Source organism: Daucus carota, chromosome 3 (assembly GCF_001625215.2).
Source record: "Daucus carota subsp. sativus chromosome 3, DH1 v3.0, whole genome shotgun sequence".
Taxonomy (NCBI): Eukaryota; Viridiplantae; Streptophyta; class Magnoliopsida; order Apiales; family Apiaceae; genus Daucus; species Daucus carota.
The window spans coordinates 60,748,343-60,765,770 of NC_030383.2; the positions used below are offsets into that span (position 1 = coordinate 60,748,343).

Sequence of the window (17,428 nt, forward strand, 5' to 3'; positions counted from 1 at the left end):
CTTATGAGTTATTAAAAATGTAATAATAAAAATAAAAATGATCATTTGTATATAATTTATGACTTATTTTTATCAAAAAAGAAGTTTAAAAAATTAAGTTACTGAAAAAAATACCTCAAATTAATTTATGGCTTTAAGTCATTTTCTGATTTATTTCTGATTTTAAGACAACTTTTGACTTATTATACAAAAAAACATTTTTCAACTTAAAATTAGAAACAGTTTTAAACTATAATTTTAAGTTTAAACAAACATATGTCGGCTTAAAGTCAGAAGCCGGCTTAAAGTCAGAAATAAAGTCTAAAGAAGCTGAGTTTTTTTTTTTTGAAAAGAAAAATAATTCAATAATCAAAATTCATACGGCATCTATAGATATAATCGAAATTGAACAAACGCAGAATCATATCGCCGTTGAATCCTTCCTTCTTCGGTAGACAACCAAGCGATTTTTTGAATAGATATGTACATGTTGTAATACTCCCAATATTGTTTTGAGCAATCGACCATAAATGCATCACCATACAAACCTTTATCACTGAATCAACATCATGAAAATCCCGCAGATCTGTAATCCCGGACATGATGAACAGACGAAACCTAAACAAAAACCAAACTTTCACATAAGGAGAGACCAAACAAAACCCAAATAAATTGGGAACTTATTGAACAAAACAAGAGATTAACTAATAGAATACAAGATTGGGGCTTTCCAATTAGCCAAAAAAAAAAAAAAAATTTGGGGCTTTCCACCGGTGATAGCCGATGGAAGCCCCTCAGTTAAAAGAGACGGCGGCTACTTTAAAATCAGAGAAAAATTTAGGGTTTTGAGAGAGGAGAGGAGATGACTTAAAGTTAGAAGTTAGTTTGAGCTACTTTTTTCAGTGATTTTATTTTTTTGAACTTTTTTTTCATAAAAATTACCCATAAGTCATAAGTTACTCATAAAACACTTTTATTTTTATTATCATATTTTTAATAATTCGTAAAACGTTAATAAGTCAAAATTACCCAAATAAATATTTTAAACTTTCAGCTTATCAAATAAATCACGTTAAATCATAAGTCATGTTAAGCCATAAATCATAAACTCAACCAAACGGCCTCCAGGTGCGGACTAAAACCAGCACCCTCGACATAATCCTCCAGCTTCATAAACTGGCATCACAACAGGAAAGTCCATCCATCATTGTATTATATATTTATATATAAGCAAATATATTTATTTTAGAGAAAAATATATTATATATAGTATATTATAATATTATATTTCAAAAATTCACTATGAATATTATTAGTCGAGATTCTCTTTAATTATTAATAATGCTGTAGAGTTAAAATATAAATAGATAATAACAATATTATGAGTTTAATATTGTAAATATTGATAAAGTTTAAAATATAGATACCTTTTTTTTTTAATGTGCATTTTAAATAGGTACCTAATATGCAAACCAAGAAAGTCTTAAAATATTATTTTACGAATAAATTTTTGAAATACAATATTACATATACCATAAAATCCAAAATAAAGGTAGACAATTGCACTTTTGTCTCTATTTTATCCTGTTTTATCCTGTGACGGCCAATGGGTTGGTCATCTTCTCAAGAAACAACAGTTTTTCCCAGGGATAAGAGGAAACAGTGTTGAGGCATGAGCACTAGAAATTAGCAAAGGGGCCAGAAGAAATGGAAGGAAAATTATCTGCAGTAGCAAAGAGCTTAAAACCTTCACCAATACAAGAATTGTCATTACTAGCTCAGAGATGCAATGCCATCAACCTTGCTGAAGGCTTCCCTGATTTTCCTGCTCCTCTGCGTATTAAACATGCTGCCATTCAGGCCATTAACTCTGATTTTAATCAGTACGCGTAAGTCCTTTCTCACTTTTTTCGGGTTTAGCTGTGAACTTAGACTGCGAGTTTGTATGATTTAGAGCCGGTTTGGACATGTTTAAAATTGTGACTTGAGACTTATAATAATGTAATGTGTGTTCGACTTAAATTGTCGGTTGAGGTAATTTTATATTAAAGATGATTTATTAAAAAGGTAATTGTAAAATTAAATTTGATAGTTTATTTATTTTAGTGTTGAAATTGATTTTTATTAATAAAATCAAAATGAAATAAGCGGATTAAAAAAGTACACCCAATCAATTTGTGGCTTTAAGTCACCTTCTTCTTACCTGTTTCTGATTTTAAACCAACTTCTTACTTACATTTTTCAACAATTTTCAGTTTAAAATAAAAAAAAATCTTGAAACCCAGACATAAAAGTACAGGCAAATGCACTCTTGATATTATATCAAACAAATATGATGAACTTTAAAAATGTAATATGATTCATAATTAATGTACAAGTTTTAATACCTTCATTTTCATATTTGTTTTGTTTTAGTTGATTGTTAATATGACTTACTGATATTATCGTGGCTTGATTCTTAAAGGCACGTCCAGGGAATTTGTGACCATGTGGCTAACAAAATGAAGCACATTCACGGTTTAGATGTTGATCCAGCCACGGATATAGTTATTTGTTGTGGTCAGACTGAGGCGTTTGCTGCAACAATGTTTGCAAGTATGCTTTTAAATTGTGTTACATTTACCTTTGGCTAGTGGTTTTCGACAACTCTATCAGAAATTCGTGTTTTATTTTTTCAGTAATTAATCCGGGTGATGAAGTAATATTGTTTGATCCTTCATTTGAAACATATGACACATGTATAACTATGGCAGGAGGAGTGCCGGTGAGTTTCTTGTAACCCTTTGTTAACTGGTTTGATGGATGCATATGTTTTAACTAGGCTGATGTGCAAGCCTTTTTGATTCATTTTTGAGATCAATACATTTTAGGTCTATGTCTCCCTCGAGCCACCTTGCTGGACACTAGACGCGGACAAACTCATGAAGTCTTTTACTTCCAGGACAAAGGCTATAGTATTGAACAGGTATGCATAATTTGTATCTTTGTAAATTCTGTGTATTGGAAGTCTCAAGTAAAGCATAAAAGATGAAACTGTATGCGTTTGGATAGTAATGAGTGATAAATTAGAACGATAATATTGCAAAGGACAACAATTAATCATCTGGTACACGAAGTTAGTTGTGTATGAGGCTTAGAGACTAATTTTTTGAACCTCAGATGCTGACTGTGTATGTGGATCGCCATATGCTCATAAAGTCGTGTTTTGTCTACTTGTAAATGAGTACTCAAGAGGCATGTATTACTTTGCAGTATTAGGTTATCCTTGACAAGAAACATAGACAATAGAGGAAATTCGACACTATGGTCAAGTGTCTACTTGTTATCCCCAAGGTTCGGACCTTGGAAAATGTAGAAAGAAAGGCAATGTTATGTTTCCCCATTCCCTGCTGATGTGGCTTGTGGGGGACTTGTACATTGGGTACTTCTCTTGTATACTTAAAGTGTATCTTAAGTTGGGGGGACTTGTACATTGGGTACTTCTCTTGTATACTTAAAGTGTATCTTAAGTTGAGACAGATTATTGTTAGGAAACTGTTAAATAGTTCACTATAGCAAATGCCCTGTTTCTATCAGAAAAACAATTTTAGAACATTCAATTTTCAAGCAGTCGATCGGATATTATTGTCTGCAAGACTGTAATTAAAATGTGTTGAAAACCAAAAATGTAAGCATGGGTATCAGAACAGGCTTACACTTCGTAATCTGAAGGATTTTCAACGAAGTTGAGAATGTGGATGACATAGTACACCTTAATTATTTAAAATCCCTTTAGTTTTTCTAAAACCCGAGCAATGTACTTTGTGCCACTTTGTACTCCAATTTATCTGTTGTCCAGATCAAATGATATTTACATATTAAGGCCAAATGAATCTGTAATTTCATTCAGATTTTAAATATGGTTTGTTTTCTCATCGACTATGGACTGCTATATATAAGATCTTCTGAGAAATATTTCTAGGAAAATTCTTTCATGGGATTGCACTTCAATTATAAGTAGTATCAGACTGATGCAGTAGTTTCCATAATTAGATACAATTTTGCCTAAGAGAGTAATTTACTCGAGTGTTATGGATACTGTTCATTTTTATAACTAATAACATTGGTCAGAAGATTTCATTGTACATCGATTGTATAGTTAAATATAATTGATTTGCTTATGCAAAGTTTCACAGTCCTCACAACCCGACTGGAAAAGTTTTCACTCAGGATGAGCTAGAGATTATTGCTGGAGCCTGCAGAACATGGGATTCCCTAGCTGTAACAGATGAAGTATGATATTAATTCTTGCGTTTATTCTTAATTGTTTGGATACGATGCGAAAAGAGTTTCAAGTAATGCTCATATAAGCTGCATCATGTTCCCTTGAAATTCTTGACTGGACATTTAAATTTTCTGTTTTCAAGCATCAGGAAATTTTGAGTCTAGCACTTGATACATTGAACCAACGTGTCCTATCAAATTTAGATACATATTTTGATATTGGCTTGCAGAAACAGAGAAATTTGTGTATCTCTTATGTGTTATTATGTGCTTCACATTAGTATTCTTATCGTTTCTTTCTGGCCTAATTTATATGCAGGTATATGAGCATATTATTTATGATAACGAGAAGCACATATCTCTTGCGAAACTTCCTGGAATGCAAAGGCGAACCATCATTACATCTTCTTTGTCAAAAACTTTTAGCGTCACTGGTGAGTTGCGACGCTAATCAAAATGCACAGAATTGCATGAATGTACTTTCATTGAAGATGCTCGAATTAATCCTTTCGAATTAATCCTTTTCTAGTGTATAGTCCAAAGGAAAAAGAGAAGAAAACTTAAATGTTTTCAATATATTTTTATTTTTTTTCATTTTAAAGTTATTTTTGATTCATTGTTCTCTCCTCTGTTAGGCTGGAGAATTGGATGGGCAATTGCTCCCTCTTGCATTGCTTCTGCAATCAGAAATATCCATGTAAAACTTACGGATTCAGCTCCAGCACCTTTTCAGGAAGCTGCTTTGACAGCTTTAACAAGTTCTCCAGAGTACTTTGAAACACTGAAAAATGTAGGATCTTAATATCATGTGAAAAACTTTTTGCACTACCGCATTTATGTTAGAGGCCGCTAATTTAGTGTTTTTTGGTGGTCAGGATTACCTGAAGAAAAGAGATTTCATTGTAGAGTTGCTTGAAAGTGTTGGCTTCGACTTTAAATTCAAGCCAAAGGGTTCATTTTTTTTATTTGTGAAGCTTCCTGATAGTTGCACCCTTTCAGATGTATGTACCCTTCGACCTTCTATACTATGTTGGAGTCATGATTTTATCATCTAGCCAATGCAGGTTAATCAATTTGCCATTTTGCAAGATTCTAGCCAATGTTTAACACTGTATTGGCACCTTGAAATTCTTCCAGGTCGAATTCGTGGAGAAACTGATCAAACAAGCAGGAGTGGTTGCTGTTCCGGGCCGTGGATTCTTTCATCAAGTTGCAGAGAAATCGCAGACAGCAGTTTGCTATCAAGACAGGTACATCAGGTTTGCTTATTGCAAGAGCAATGCCACTTTGAATGCAGCTGCACAAAAAATCAAACGGCTTTTTAATAAGGGGTTCAGTGCTGACTGCTGAGTTGACCTGTTTTGGTTTTTTTTGGTTTTTTTTTCTTATATATAAATGCATAGAGCAGTAAACAGGATTGGTGATCTGGTATGATGTATCATGTAAATTGTAAAAAGAGTTTCCTAGAATCAGAATCATGCAATTTAGTGCTAAATCGACCGAGTCATGAACTTGTGAGAAGTTCACAAACAAACATATAAAAGCTTTTCATATCAATATATCTCATCTTAGATAGAGAGTGTGGGTGTTTGGGCGGGGCTTAAAAGTCCTGCTTGTGGAGTTTTAAGTTAGAAACATTTATTTGTACCGTTTGTGTAAAAAGTCGAGAAGTCTTTATAAAAAGTTATGATTCCTAGCTTTTGTTTCATGACTTCTATTTTTTTCCCAAACATTTTAATCATTTATAAGTATCTAACTTTTACCTCACTTTTTTTACTTTAAGCAAAACCATTTATTTTAAGTTCACCCAAACGGCCCATTGTTTTCACGTTTCAAACAATGAGCTAACTTATTTCTATCATACATCTTTCTCTTGAAAGTCGTGTGATAAATACCTTTACATGACTCACGGTTTTTCTTTGATGATTGTGATTAATAAGGAGACCGCTACAATTTTCTTAAATCAAAGGATGTAGAGTTGTGTGATAAATATCTTGATGATTGTGACTATTAAGTGACTTGCAACAACATGAAAATCATAAAAAGAATTTATAATAATAAAAATGAAAATTAGTGAAATCAAAGGATAAAATGGATGTTGAAGTAGAAAAGCTAATTTCTACTCTATCATCTCTAATGAGATTGGCTTGGCTAAATTGGACAGATAAGATATTACGTAAAATTTGTTGAATATGTAAAACATTGTGTTTTGATGATATTGACTATATTGGTTGGTTATAATTTAAAAATAGTATGTTATTGATATTTAGATTGTTATAAATAGAATATATCACTTTAATATGGTAATAAATGATATATAGTCTTCCTACATATTTCTTACGAGCGTGCAGAGGTTCGACAAGTTTAGCCATCAACACGAGGTTGTCTAAAACTATAGGCAATGCGTCGATATGGTTGGAGTATGATTTTTTTTAAAAGAATGACTATAATTTTTATTTTTGATATTCCAACTCAATTTTTAGCTAAGAGCATCTCCTGCTATGAGAAACTCTTAGCTAAAATCTTAGTTGGCATACCAAATATAAAAATTTTAGCCAACGCGTTCAAAAAATAAGACTCCAACCGTAGCCACCCCATGTCTATAATTATAACCAACATCTTATGGATGACTATATTGTCGATCCACGACAGTTTTGTAACAGAAATCTGTAAGAATATTACACATCACTTATTACCATATTAAAGTGATAGATTCTATTTATAACAATCTAAAATATTAATAACATACTACTTTTAAATTATAGCCAACCAATATAGTCAGTACTATCGAAGCAAAATTTCTTATAGTTTCACCAAATTTTACATAACGTCCTACATGTCCAATTTAGCCAACCATTATAGTCAACCATGAAGGGGTCTTCATGGTTGGAGATGCTTTAGTAGCACAAATAAATTTTTATATGAATAAGGTATTATGTTTAGGGTCGTGCTAAAGAAACAATCGATACTTAAAATAGAACTATTGAACCACTAAGGTTCTGCTGCAGGACCCTATATTTTTCATAGATTTTTAGGATCTAAATCTAAATACATGTTTTTTTGCATCGTTGTGTGTGTTCAAAAGTAATTTCAAAATATAATACATAAATAAGACATTTTTTTAAATGTGAAGCTCTGCTGCACAAACCTAATTAATAATATAATACATAAATAATACATAATACCTTAGTATTAGTTAGGGTTCTGCAGTAGAACTGAACATGAAAAAATGTCTTATTTAGATATTATATTTTGAAATTACTTTTGAACACACACAACAATGCAAAAAAACATGTATTTAAATTTAGATCCTGAAAATATATGAAAAATATAGGGTTCTGCAGCAGGACCTTAGTGGTTCCTTGGTTCTATTTTAAGTATTGGTTCACTTTTGAGTGCGACCCTATATTATAAAACAATAATGTTCTCAGTGTTCTCGCGCTAAAATGTGTTCTCTATAGAGAGGGACCTATATATATAGGGTAACACTCCATAGCATATCCTCTTATATGGAGTTACGTAGCACACTATTATAAATATATACATAATATATATTCTATTATATTTTTTATGAAATATAATTGCAAATTCTGATTATTAAACCAAAAACGAAGTTATACAATTTTTTTATTTCAAAGATCATCTAAAATTATGCAATATATCAACATGATTCTATAACAGAATAATAATCATCCAGAATTATTCAGTTGTAGAATCAGTTTCGAAAATATACTTTTTTAAATCAAATTTTAAGTGTTAAAGTACTTAAAATAAATTTATTTTATAGTATTCTATATTAGAATCACGTTTTATATGTATTCAATAACAGAATTTATAATAAAATTGATGATTTATAGTGGCGCACTATGTAACTCCATATAAGGAGTCCCTCTCTGGAATGTTGGCCTATATATATATATATATATATATAATTATCAAAATACAAGCAACTCATATAAAAAATTAAATAAAATCAAGAGGAAACCATCTTACATGTCATAATCCCCTGAATGTCATCACTCACCTCCAACATGACATCACCCACTCGACTTCGGGTCCTACTCCCTCCGTCCCAGTCATTTGTATACAAATGGCTGGGACACGGAGACCAAGAAAGTGGGTAAGAAATGAGTAAAGTTAGATGAAAAGTGGGTATAGTAGTGGGACCCATTTATATTTAATAATAGATTTGAGATAGTGGAGGAAAGTAGTGGGTGTAATAGTGTTTATATTATTATAGAATGAAGATAGTGGAGGAAAGTAGTTGGTGTAATGATATTTTATATTATAAAAATTTACTACTTTTGGAATGTATACAATTGATGGGACGTCCCAAAAAGGAAACTGTATACAATTCACTGGGACGGAGGGAGTATCTTTTGTCGCACTCAATCCACTCCGGATATAGTACCAAAGACTCATCGAGGCTCCCACCAGCCTCAGAGACTCGATCCATTCTGGGACCAATAGAGGCTTATTAAGGCACTCACTAAAACTCAGACATGCTTTAGATACGCTCCCGATCCTATTAGGTCCAACCCGACTCCACCATATCCAGCCCAAAATCCATCACCGGATCCCACGATGACCAAAATGAATGCTAAATCAAAGTTTGCAAAGTCGTATAATGATATGATAAGTAAATTAATCAAATATAATATTAATCAACTTGCCGGTAGATTTTAAGTTTACAAGCTAATTACCCAATTTTTAATCGAATCAGGTTGGATTAGAACGATTTAAAAAAAAATAAAGTCGATGTTAAGTCCATTAAATTGGATTTATGTATTTTTAATACAATTTTATACGTGGTTTGCGAAATTGATATGGATTGACCAAAATAGGGTCGGTTTTGATCAGAATTGTGGGATCGGTCAATCCGTACATATCTCTAGAGCGGATAAATATTTATAATAGTGGATAAAGTGTTCGACAAATCATTGAATGACTCTTTGATTTATTTAGCTTGGGTTTTTAAGAGTACAAAATTATTATCAAAAACTTTATTCAAAAGAATATGATATTTTTAATTATGCATCAAATATCCAAGATTTGAACAAAATATATTTTTTTTTAATAAATACCTCTATGTTTTTATTTTAAATTATCCGCACTAAACATAATACATAAAGTTTTGAATCCAAAAATATTCAAACTAAAAATATGCATTGCATCCAGACATGTCTTAATCATATCCGTTGTTATCTATAACTAAGGGTCGTAGTCAACCAAGATTTTAATGGATTACATATAATATATAGATTTTAATGGATTATATTTTATTTTGATTTTATGCGGTTTTTAGATAAAATATCGTAGAGTTCATATGGAGTTTTTTGGATTTAAGCACGATACTTCAAAATCTCATTAATTGGGGTTGGATTTCAAAAATTTTTAAATACACCGAATAATCTCACAAAATCTATCATTTTGTGAAGATCAAAAAAATCCATAGGTATTTTAATACATCATATTTTGAATAATCCAAATTAAATATCCTCAGTTTTAAGCATAATTGAAGATCCTGATTGAATAACACTAAATTTTGTAGCATAATTTAAAATCTTAATTGAAACCCAGGATTCTATACATTTTTTTAAAATCTGAGTTGAACACATCCAGATTTCATAATTGAAAAGAATATTTTAAAACCTCAATTAAATACACCCCTAAATCTTAACTCCTCATACTAAAATACTAAATTATGTGAATACAAAAATTCATATCTATAAACATATCTGTTGATATCTAGATAAATCTTATAAGACGCCTTTTATTTCATGAGACCGCAAGTAAGATTTTCAGAGAAAAGTTACAGATACATAATCAAAATACACAATAATATAACCAATCATTTTAGTATATTACATTGCAACAAGTTCTTGATAACACAAGAAGAGCCATGTCTGCGAACTCCTCAATTTCTGTGCTTATAAACATTCTAAGAATTTTTCTTCTTCTTACAACATGCATGTCGAGTGAGCAAAAAATCATTATGAATATTACCGACCGTCTTCCGAGTAACAAACCTTCCTTGCTTCTTCATTGCAAATCCAAAGATAATGATTTAGGGTTCCACACCCTAGATTTAAATCAAGTTTATGGATGGAGTTTTAATATGAATATTTGGTCAAGTACACTATTTTGGTGTAATTTCTGGTGAGGTGGAAAATATGTAAAGTTTAATGTTTTTTATGATAAAATCTGGGGCTCTGCAGATGATGTATATTCTTATGAAGTCAGAGCAGATGGTTTCTACTTAAGGGTATGTGATCGTAACAATCATACTTTTGTATGGCGATATGTGAACAATTGGGGAAACTAATGAATGCATATCATTTCTTGTATTGATAAGTTTAATCAATCGTTTATTGCCTATCATATTTTTATACATAATTGTAATTAATACTATTACATTCCTGCTAATTAGGGATGACAAAATAATCTGATCCGACAGATATCACATCTGAAATCCGAATTTTCGGATATAACGAGCCCGATTTTTGGATTTGGATATGGATTTGAATTTTGTACCCGATTTTTTTTGGATTTGAATATGACTTTTACTAATATTAAATCTGATTTTAACCCGAAATCTGAAAATAAAACCTGAACATATATATAAGATACAAGATAGGTGAAACTATAAGCATATATGAAAAATGTATAAAAATTGAACCTTATAATTATAGAATACTAGAATATTGAAATGAAAATTTATTTTAAATATATATATATATATATATATATATATATATATATATATATATATATTTCAGATTTTAAAAGAATAAAACGATGAATCTAATACTATAATATTTAAATGAATCTTTTCTTAAATAGATGGAAACACTTAAATGAATCTGTCATAAAATAACGAAAGTATAATCGCATATAGGTATTGTGTTAAATTGAGGAAGAAAATAGTCCTACACATCTGTAAAAACAAAAAAAAAAAAAGAATTATATACTAAAATACATAAATGAATCTTATTTAATATTGTATTGCAAAAAATCCATAGAGAGAAACTTTACTATTAAATTACGTTAGAAATTTATTATTATATATAATCAAAATTGTAATTCTTTTAATGTGCGGTTAAAAATATTTTATTTTAGATTCATGTCACTCTTAGAATCCTTAGCTTAAAAATCCTAGAACCTTATAGTATTTTTTTTTTTTTTTTTTTTTTTTTTTTTTTTTTTGATAATGAGAATGAATCTCAACAAAATTGATCCGGCAATTCACCGAGATAATTCTTTCATTCAAGAAAGCTTATCATCTAACCATCGGACATGCAAGATGACCGGGGAAATTCAGATAATAAAACTTTAATGTCCGAAAAGAAAAACCCGTCTTCTTCCAAGCATCCTGAAAATATAAACAAAGGAAACAAGGAGAATATAAGTCTATATATATAACTGATTATATATATATTATTAAAAAATAAAGAATAATATATCCAATAACTAATAATAATTAACATCATGTGATTATTATCATTCAACAAGTGAAAAGGGAAATTAAGTAAAGTCTCAACCAAAGATGGATCTTTGGTGAGACACTAACGAAAAAGATAATATACCGAAAAAATATAACAATTATTAACAAGCCAACAAAGTGGCACATAAAAGCCTCTTACAAGCCAAAAATAAGCCATCAATCATGGTAACCCATAAATGGTACAAAATAAGCCATCAATAGATGCACAATTAACGTACGAACTCATTAAATGACAATCAAGACAATTTCAAAAAAATTCAAATAATTTCCATATATACAAAATAATCAACTTTAAAATGATAAAGGAAATTTTAAATAAGAAAATTAAATTTTTATATAAAATCCTTATAAAATTTAAGTAAAACATCAATCAAAGATGAGAATATAACAAATACTAAAAAGGTTGATATCTAAATTTAAAAATATATAAAAAATGAGTCGATCACTATTTAAGGAAATATCGCATAATACAAATTCCTTATGTTACAACCAAAATCATTAAAACATTAAATGCAGATAATTAAAAACCAAAAATTAAATACAATTATACAAAACTGAAATCATAAATTATGCCATAATTATAGTCAAAAATTTTACAGCCGCGAACCACCATCGCAAACCACCGTTAGACCACCATCAACTCGAAAATACAACATGTTAACACTAAATCAAAACCTATTACTGGTTGTGGTTGCATAGAAATTAATCTTTTGCAAGCAATATCAAAATGCACAAGATCTATATTATGAATAACAATATTAAGAATAGATGCACATATCTAAATTATTAACAGATCACATAAACAAGTAAGATTGTGAATTAGAAAGAGTACACCTTGATTTTGTGGAGTATGTTCACACAAAAAGAGTCATTTTCAAATATGATCCATCCTTTGAAGATATCCTTGCATAAGTCGGTGAGTAGATCGATATCCCAATATTTGAATCGGTTGAAAACGCAAATCAAATGGATCGGAATTGAAAGTGTGAATAAAAGAGTAAAAGTGTGAACTAACACGTAGACACGCGTTAGTTTAAAGAATTTTGTTGTATTTTCCCGTGAGGAGGAGACTGTTTGCAGACAAGAAATGGAATGGTGACTTCCGAACCCATTTTAGTCAATTTGAACCTTATAGTATTAATTAGTGCAAAGCTATCGTATTTAAATATTTAATAAATCTTGACGTACATACATCTACTAACTCACGAACTAAAATTTAGGAATAGATAGAACACACGTCTACTCCAATTTTTTTCCTTCTGTTTTATTCATTTAAGATTATAAAATAAATCTAAAACTATAACCTAAAACTTTTTTATTCTATTTTATTCATTTATATATGAACACATATTTAACTTTTATTATATAATCTTTTTATGATTTAATGAGCCCCACGTATGCTATAAAGTAAATTATATTATGAAATTTGTTTAAGTGGGTGATGAAATATTAAATACTATACTATTTATTATGTAAATATGATGTTTATTATTATAATTTTTGAAAAGAAAATTATTTCAAAATAAATATTTTTAGCATGATTTGAAATAAAATTTATGTTTATTCATTCAAAAGAATGAATGCAATGTGATATAAAATTATATTAAATTTTTGTATAATTACTTTTGAACATAACTATGTTCAGTAAAAAATTATATATTCTATGGATATATTGATTTGATAAAAGTTTTTGACACATATTTATATATTATATTATATTTTTTTTCAAAGAACACTTATAAATAAAAATATGATAATACAGAAAATAAGATATAAAACTATAAAGAATTGCATTAATAAAGAAATAATGTATGTACAAACAAGTTATTGCTTTTAGACTCTAACAGGCAAAAAAAAAAACTTATTTCTTATAGAGAATACAGTCCCCTCTAGTATATTTGATCTGATTGACCCTCTCTCAATTTTGGAGCTTTTCCGTTTATAATATTCCGTGCTCATGAAGAGGGTTGAGTGTCTAAAATCGGATCAAACCGAATAAATAAAAAATTAAATAATATTCTTTTTTCAGATCGAAATTCTCACAAATGCCGGGGTTAAAAGTGGTGTTTTTTTTTTTAGCCAATATTAAGCTGTGACAACAGCTGCCGAAAGCAAACGACTAGACAGCCAGCCCACTTTGTTCTGGTGTTTATAGTTCATGCCCAACTATACTTCTAGTTGGCCAGCTTGTAAAGTGTTTGCTTAAAATTTTTATATTTGATTTTCATGTATTAAAATCAGTGTTGTAAAAAATGGGAATCGGACTTAATCGGTGAAATTACGGAACAAAGATTAATCGGAGATTAATCGGATTAATCGGTGATTAATCAGAGATTTAATCAGTTCGGCAAGCTACAGAACAGGGATTAATCGGTGATTAATAATCACCAACTTTTAGAATAGAGATTAAAACTCGATTCGCTTAGTCTATAACTATGATTAGTTTTGTACAATCTAAAAATAGAAGTCCACATCTTTCAAGGGTGGCATTTTCGATCCTTTTAGAAATTGATTGAGTCAATTCATAAACATGTCGAATTTAAATTAAAAATACCAAAACCCTGAATGTTAGTATCTGATATTTCAGAGTAAATAAAATTCCAATAGTCGATCATATGCGTGATTTTGACATTATATATTGATAAACTAAATTATAAATCAGATCAAATTTATATTATATATTATTATTTTGAATCGTGTCTGATATTGTCGTCATTTTTTCGGTACGGTCAAGCTTCATGAAAATAACAAGAAAGCAGATCCTGAGCCTGAGGGCCTGAACTCATTCTTCACGTTTCTGGTAGCTTAATCTGATTCCTAAGAAACGTACAGAAATATTGGGTTGGCACTCAAGTTACATTTTCTAAGCAACTCCATCTCCCCCTTTTCTTCAAACTAATTATAAAAAACAGCTCACACATCTGTATCGTTATTTAATCAAACCAAAGGTTGTTGCCTTTAAAGTACACTTTATTTATTTACTTTAAATAATCATTTCATCTCTTTTTAACATGATTCATCTTACATATTTCAAATTTTGTCCTAAATTTTTTCTTAAATAATTACTGACTTTAATTAGATGATTTACGTGCATACATAGAGTTTCATTAATCAGAGGAACCAATCGAACAAGAATTTATCGATATGTACACATAAACACACACTAACAACAACCTTTTAGTTATATAAAAAAAATTTAATTGATGAACATTTTTATGTATGCAGAAAATTATTATTATTGGAGGGAATAAAAATATGTCATTAAACTTATAAAATTTTAACGTGTGTGTTCATAGGAAAAAAATTACATAAAGTACCTAACACTTTTAACGATACTTGCTTAAATCACACAACTACTTTCAATATGTGTTTAAGATTCCACGCTAGTGATTTGACAGTGATAATTAAGTGAATAACCATGTGAGATCTAAGGAGAAAACTTGTCTTTACTAGTCTACTAATCAATATTAAGAAATTTAGTTCTGTTATATTACGCGTTTGCTGTATAAACTCATCGCATTCAAATCTGAAATCTTTCATCAAGTTTCTTTCAAGAAGAATGAACTATCATGAGACTCGGTCAATGTCATTATAGTCTGCTAATGAAATACTCTATTAATTTCTACTAATAATTGGGATATAATCCTGTTTGAAATGACATTAATGAACTAAGAATCCAACATATATTCCTCAAATAATAACAAAACAGTACTCGTGTTTCGTACACAAATGACCTGGGGCTTCAGGCTAAAAAATTATTGATAAAATGAATATTTTATAATATAACGACTTATACACTTTTTCCAGATATGTACATGAATTAAAAGTAACGGCTCCTTGGTAGCTGACAACGTGTTACTTACAGATGGGATAATCTGTAATGTGTTGGCAAAGTTTATGTACTAACATTAACCATCGTATAACAGTTTTCTGATTGCGGTTTTTTAAAAGTATTTTTTAACAGATTAAACACAGCTACGAATTTGAGGAAAATTATCGACACCAAGAATTCGATATTTACAGTAATCTTAATCAGTTGCCATAACATCTTTTTGGTAAGAATTATCAATAGTAATTCGATTATCTGAATTAATGTATTTTTTTCCAATGGCAAACAAGTGCATGATTATAATTGGTTAGTTTATGTGCATTTGGAGAGTCCCATTATTATTAATTGAAAGAAATCAATGAAATATTGTCTACTAAAATTTGAGATTTTTTTTTGAAATTTCAAGGAATTATCTTTTCCATTGCATCTCAACTTTTTGTGAGCGATGAACATATTTCCCGTCCGATCGAGGATTTTTTCGAGTACGACAGAGATTGAGAAAAGTTTTATAAGAAATTAGAAAATTGGGACAAGTTCGGGAATTTAGGACGGGGATAGCATTCCCGACCCCAAAATGACCCGACACCTCTCTATGCGGACTCATGGGCAGTTTCGGAAACAAAACGGCGCAGTGCATCTCCCCGCGTCAAGCTGGTCTCTCAACCACCGCCCCTACACACAACTTACATCACACCGCGTTAAAATTATAATTCTTAAAACAATTTCACATGTCACATTTTTAATCAACATTTAACTATGGTCTCTCCCTCAAATCTCTTCATGTCTATATATATAGTCTCCCTCTTGATCCCTTAAAAATAAAACAAACTCTCCACACCTAAAAAAAGATAACCTCCCATTATTCTCTCTTTCATTCTCAACTTTTATCAGTCTTTCACTTCATTCTCTTCATAAACACAAAATTCTGGGATTCTAAGATGAAAATGCAGATGAAGAAATCGAATGCAGCTCGAAGAGCGTGGAACATTCTAAGAATAACCCTTCTGTGGGCAAGAAAAGGTGGAGTTCTTAGAAGAAGACTCATGCTCAATTTCCCCAAGTACATCAAAAACCTACGCCATAATCATGGTGGGAACACTTACAGATATGGCGAGCGTCAGTTGTCCTTTGATGATACTCCGGTTATTCATGTCAGGATGCATCGTCCGTCTTCCTTGAGATTCAAGCTACCCAACATTCCTTGCATTAACCCTGCACAAGTAGATTTCGACTTTGATTTCAATGACACAAACGACGATGGATTTTACTACGACGATATTGCTAGAAAGAGTTTCTTGAAGAGTGCGGAAGAGGAAGAAGACGAAGAAGAAGAGTACTCAGGTCTAGATGTTGAGGTATATGGTGATCAGGAAATTGAGGAACATGAACAAGAACAAGCTGCCAATATTGATACCAAAGCTGAGGAATTCATAGCCAAGTTCTATGAGCAAATGAAGCTGCAAAGACAGATCTCATACCTTGAATATCATAAAACAAGCACATCAGTTGACCAAAGACATTCTTAATTTCCCATCTCATCAAAAGTTTTTACTATATTTATCACTGAACATCGGATATACATCTATACATACGTTATACAAATTTGTAGAAGGGCATTCTCCTCAGTTTTGTATATACACGAGGTTTCCATTCAGTCAATTTAATCAATTTTTCCCTGAATAAAAATGCTGTTTTTCCATCCTCCGATTCTTTGACAAGAACGGAATTTTATTATTCATAAATAAATATTATCTATTATTTTTAACATATGTAGGCCTAAAAACACAGAAAGGAACAACATTTTAGTATCAAAAATGTAATAAACTACTATTAAAAAACTAATGTAATAAACT

At 30.4% G+C, this 17,428-nt stretch overlaps 2 protein-coding genes across 2 annotated transcripts; both read left to right on the forward strand.

The window, feature by feature from the left end:
- The first annotated feature begins 1,542 nt into the window (after positions 1-1,542).
- Positions 1,543-5,819, forward strand: LOC108211439 (uncharacterized). Its single transcript, XM_017383042.2, has 9 exons — positions 1,543-1,868; positions 2,444-2,574; positions 2,658-2,743; positions 2,850-2,944; positions 4,155-4,251; positions 4,562-4,676; positions 4,878-5,032; positions 5,118-5,243; positions 5,380-5,819. Exons 1-9 carry the CDS (start codon positions 1,687-1,689, stop codon positions 5,590-5,592), a joined length of 1,200 nt encoding a protein of 399 aa, XP_017238531.1. The 5' UTR covers positions 1,543-1,686; the 3' UTR covers positions 5,593-5,819.
- A 10,574-nt stretch (positions 5,820-16,393) lies between these two features.
- Positions 16,394-17,274, forward strand: LOC108214842 (uncharacterized). Its single transcript, XM_017387057.2, has one exon. It carries the CDS (start codon positions 16,514-16,516, stop codon positions 17,099-17,101), a length of 588 nt encoding a protein of 195 aa, XP_017242546.1. The 5' UTR covers positions 16,394-16,513; the 3' UTR covers positions 17,102-17,274.
- Positions 17,275-17,428: the final 154 nt, after the last annotated feature.

Coding starts and splice junctions, on each gene's coding strand:
- LOC108211439 (XM_017383042.2), top strand. CDS start 1,687: ATGGAAGGAAAATTATCTGCAGTAGCAAAGAGCTTAAAACCTTCACCA. Junction 2,744..2,849: donor CTATGGCAGGAGGAGTGCCG/GTGAGTTTCTTG, acceptor AATACATTTTAG/GTCTATGTCTCCCTCGAGCC. Junction 2,945..4,154: donor AAGGCTATAGTATTGAACAG/GTATGCATAATT, acceptor AAAGTTTCACAG/TCCTCACAACCCGACTGGAA.
- LOC108214842 (XM_017387057.2), top strand. CDS start 16,514: ATGAAAATGCAGATGAAGAAATCGAATGCAGCTCGAAGAGCGTGGAAC.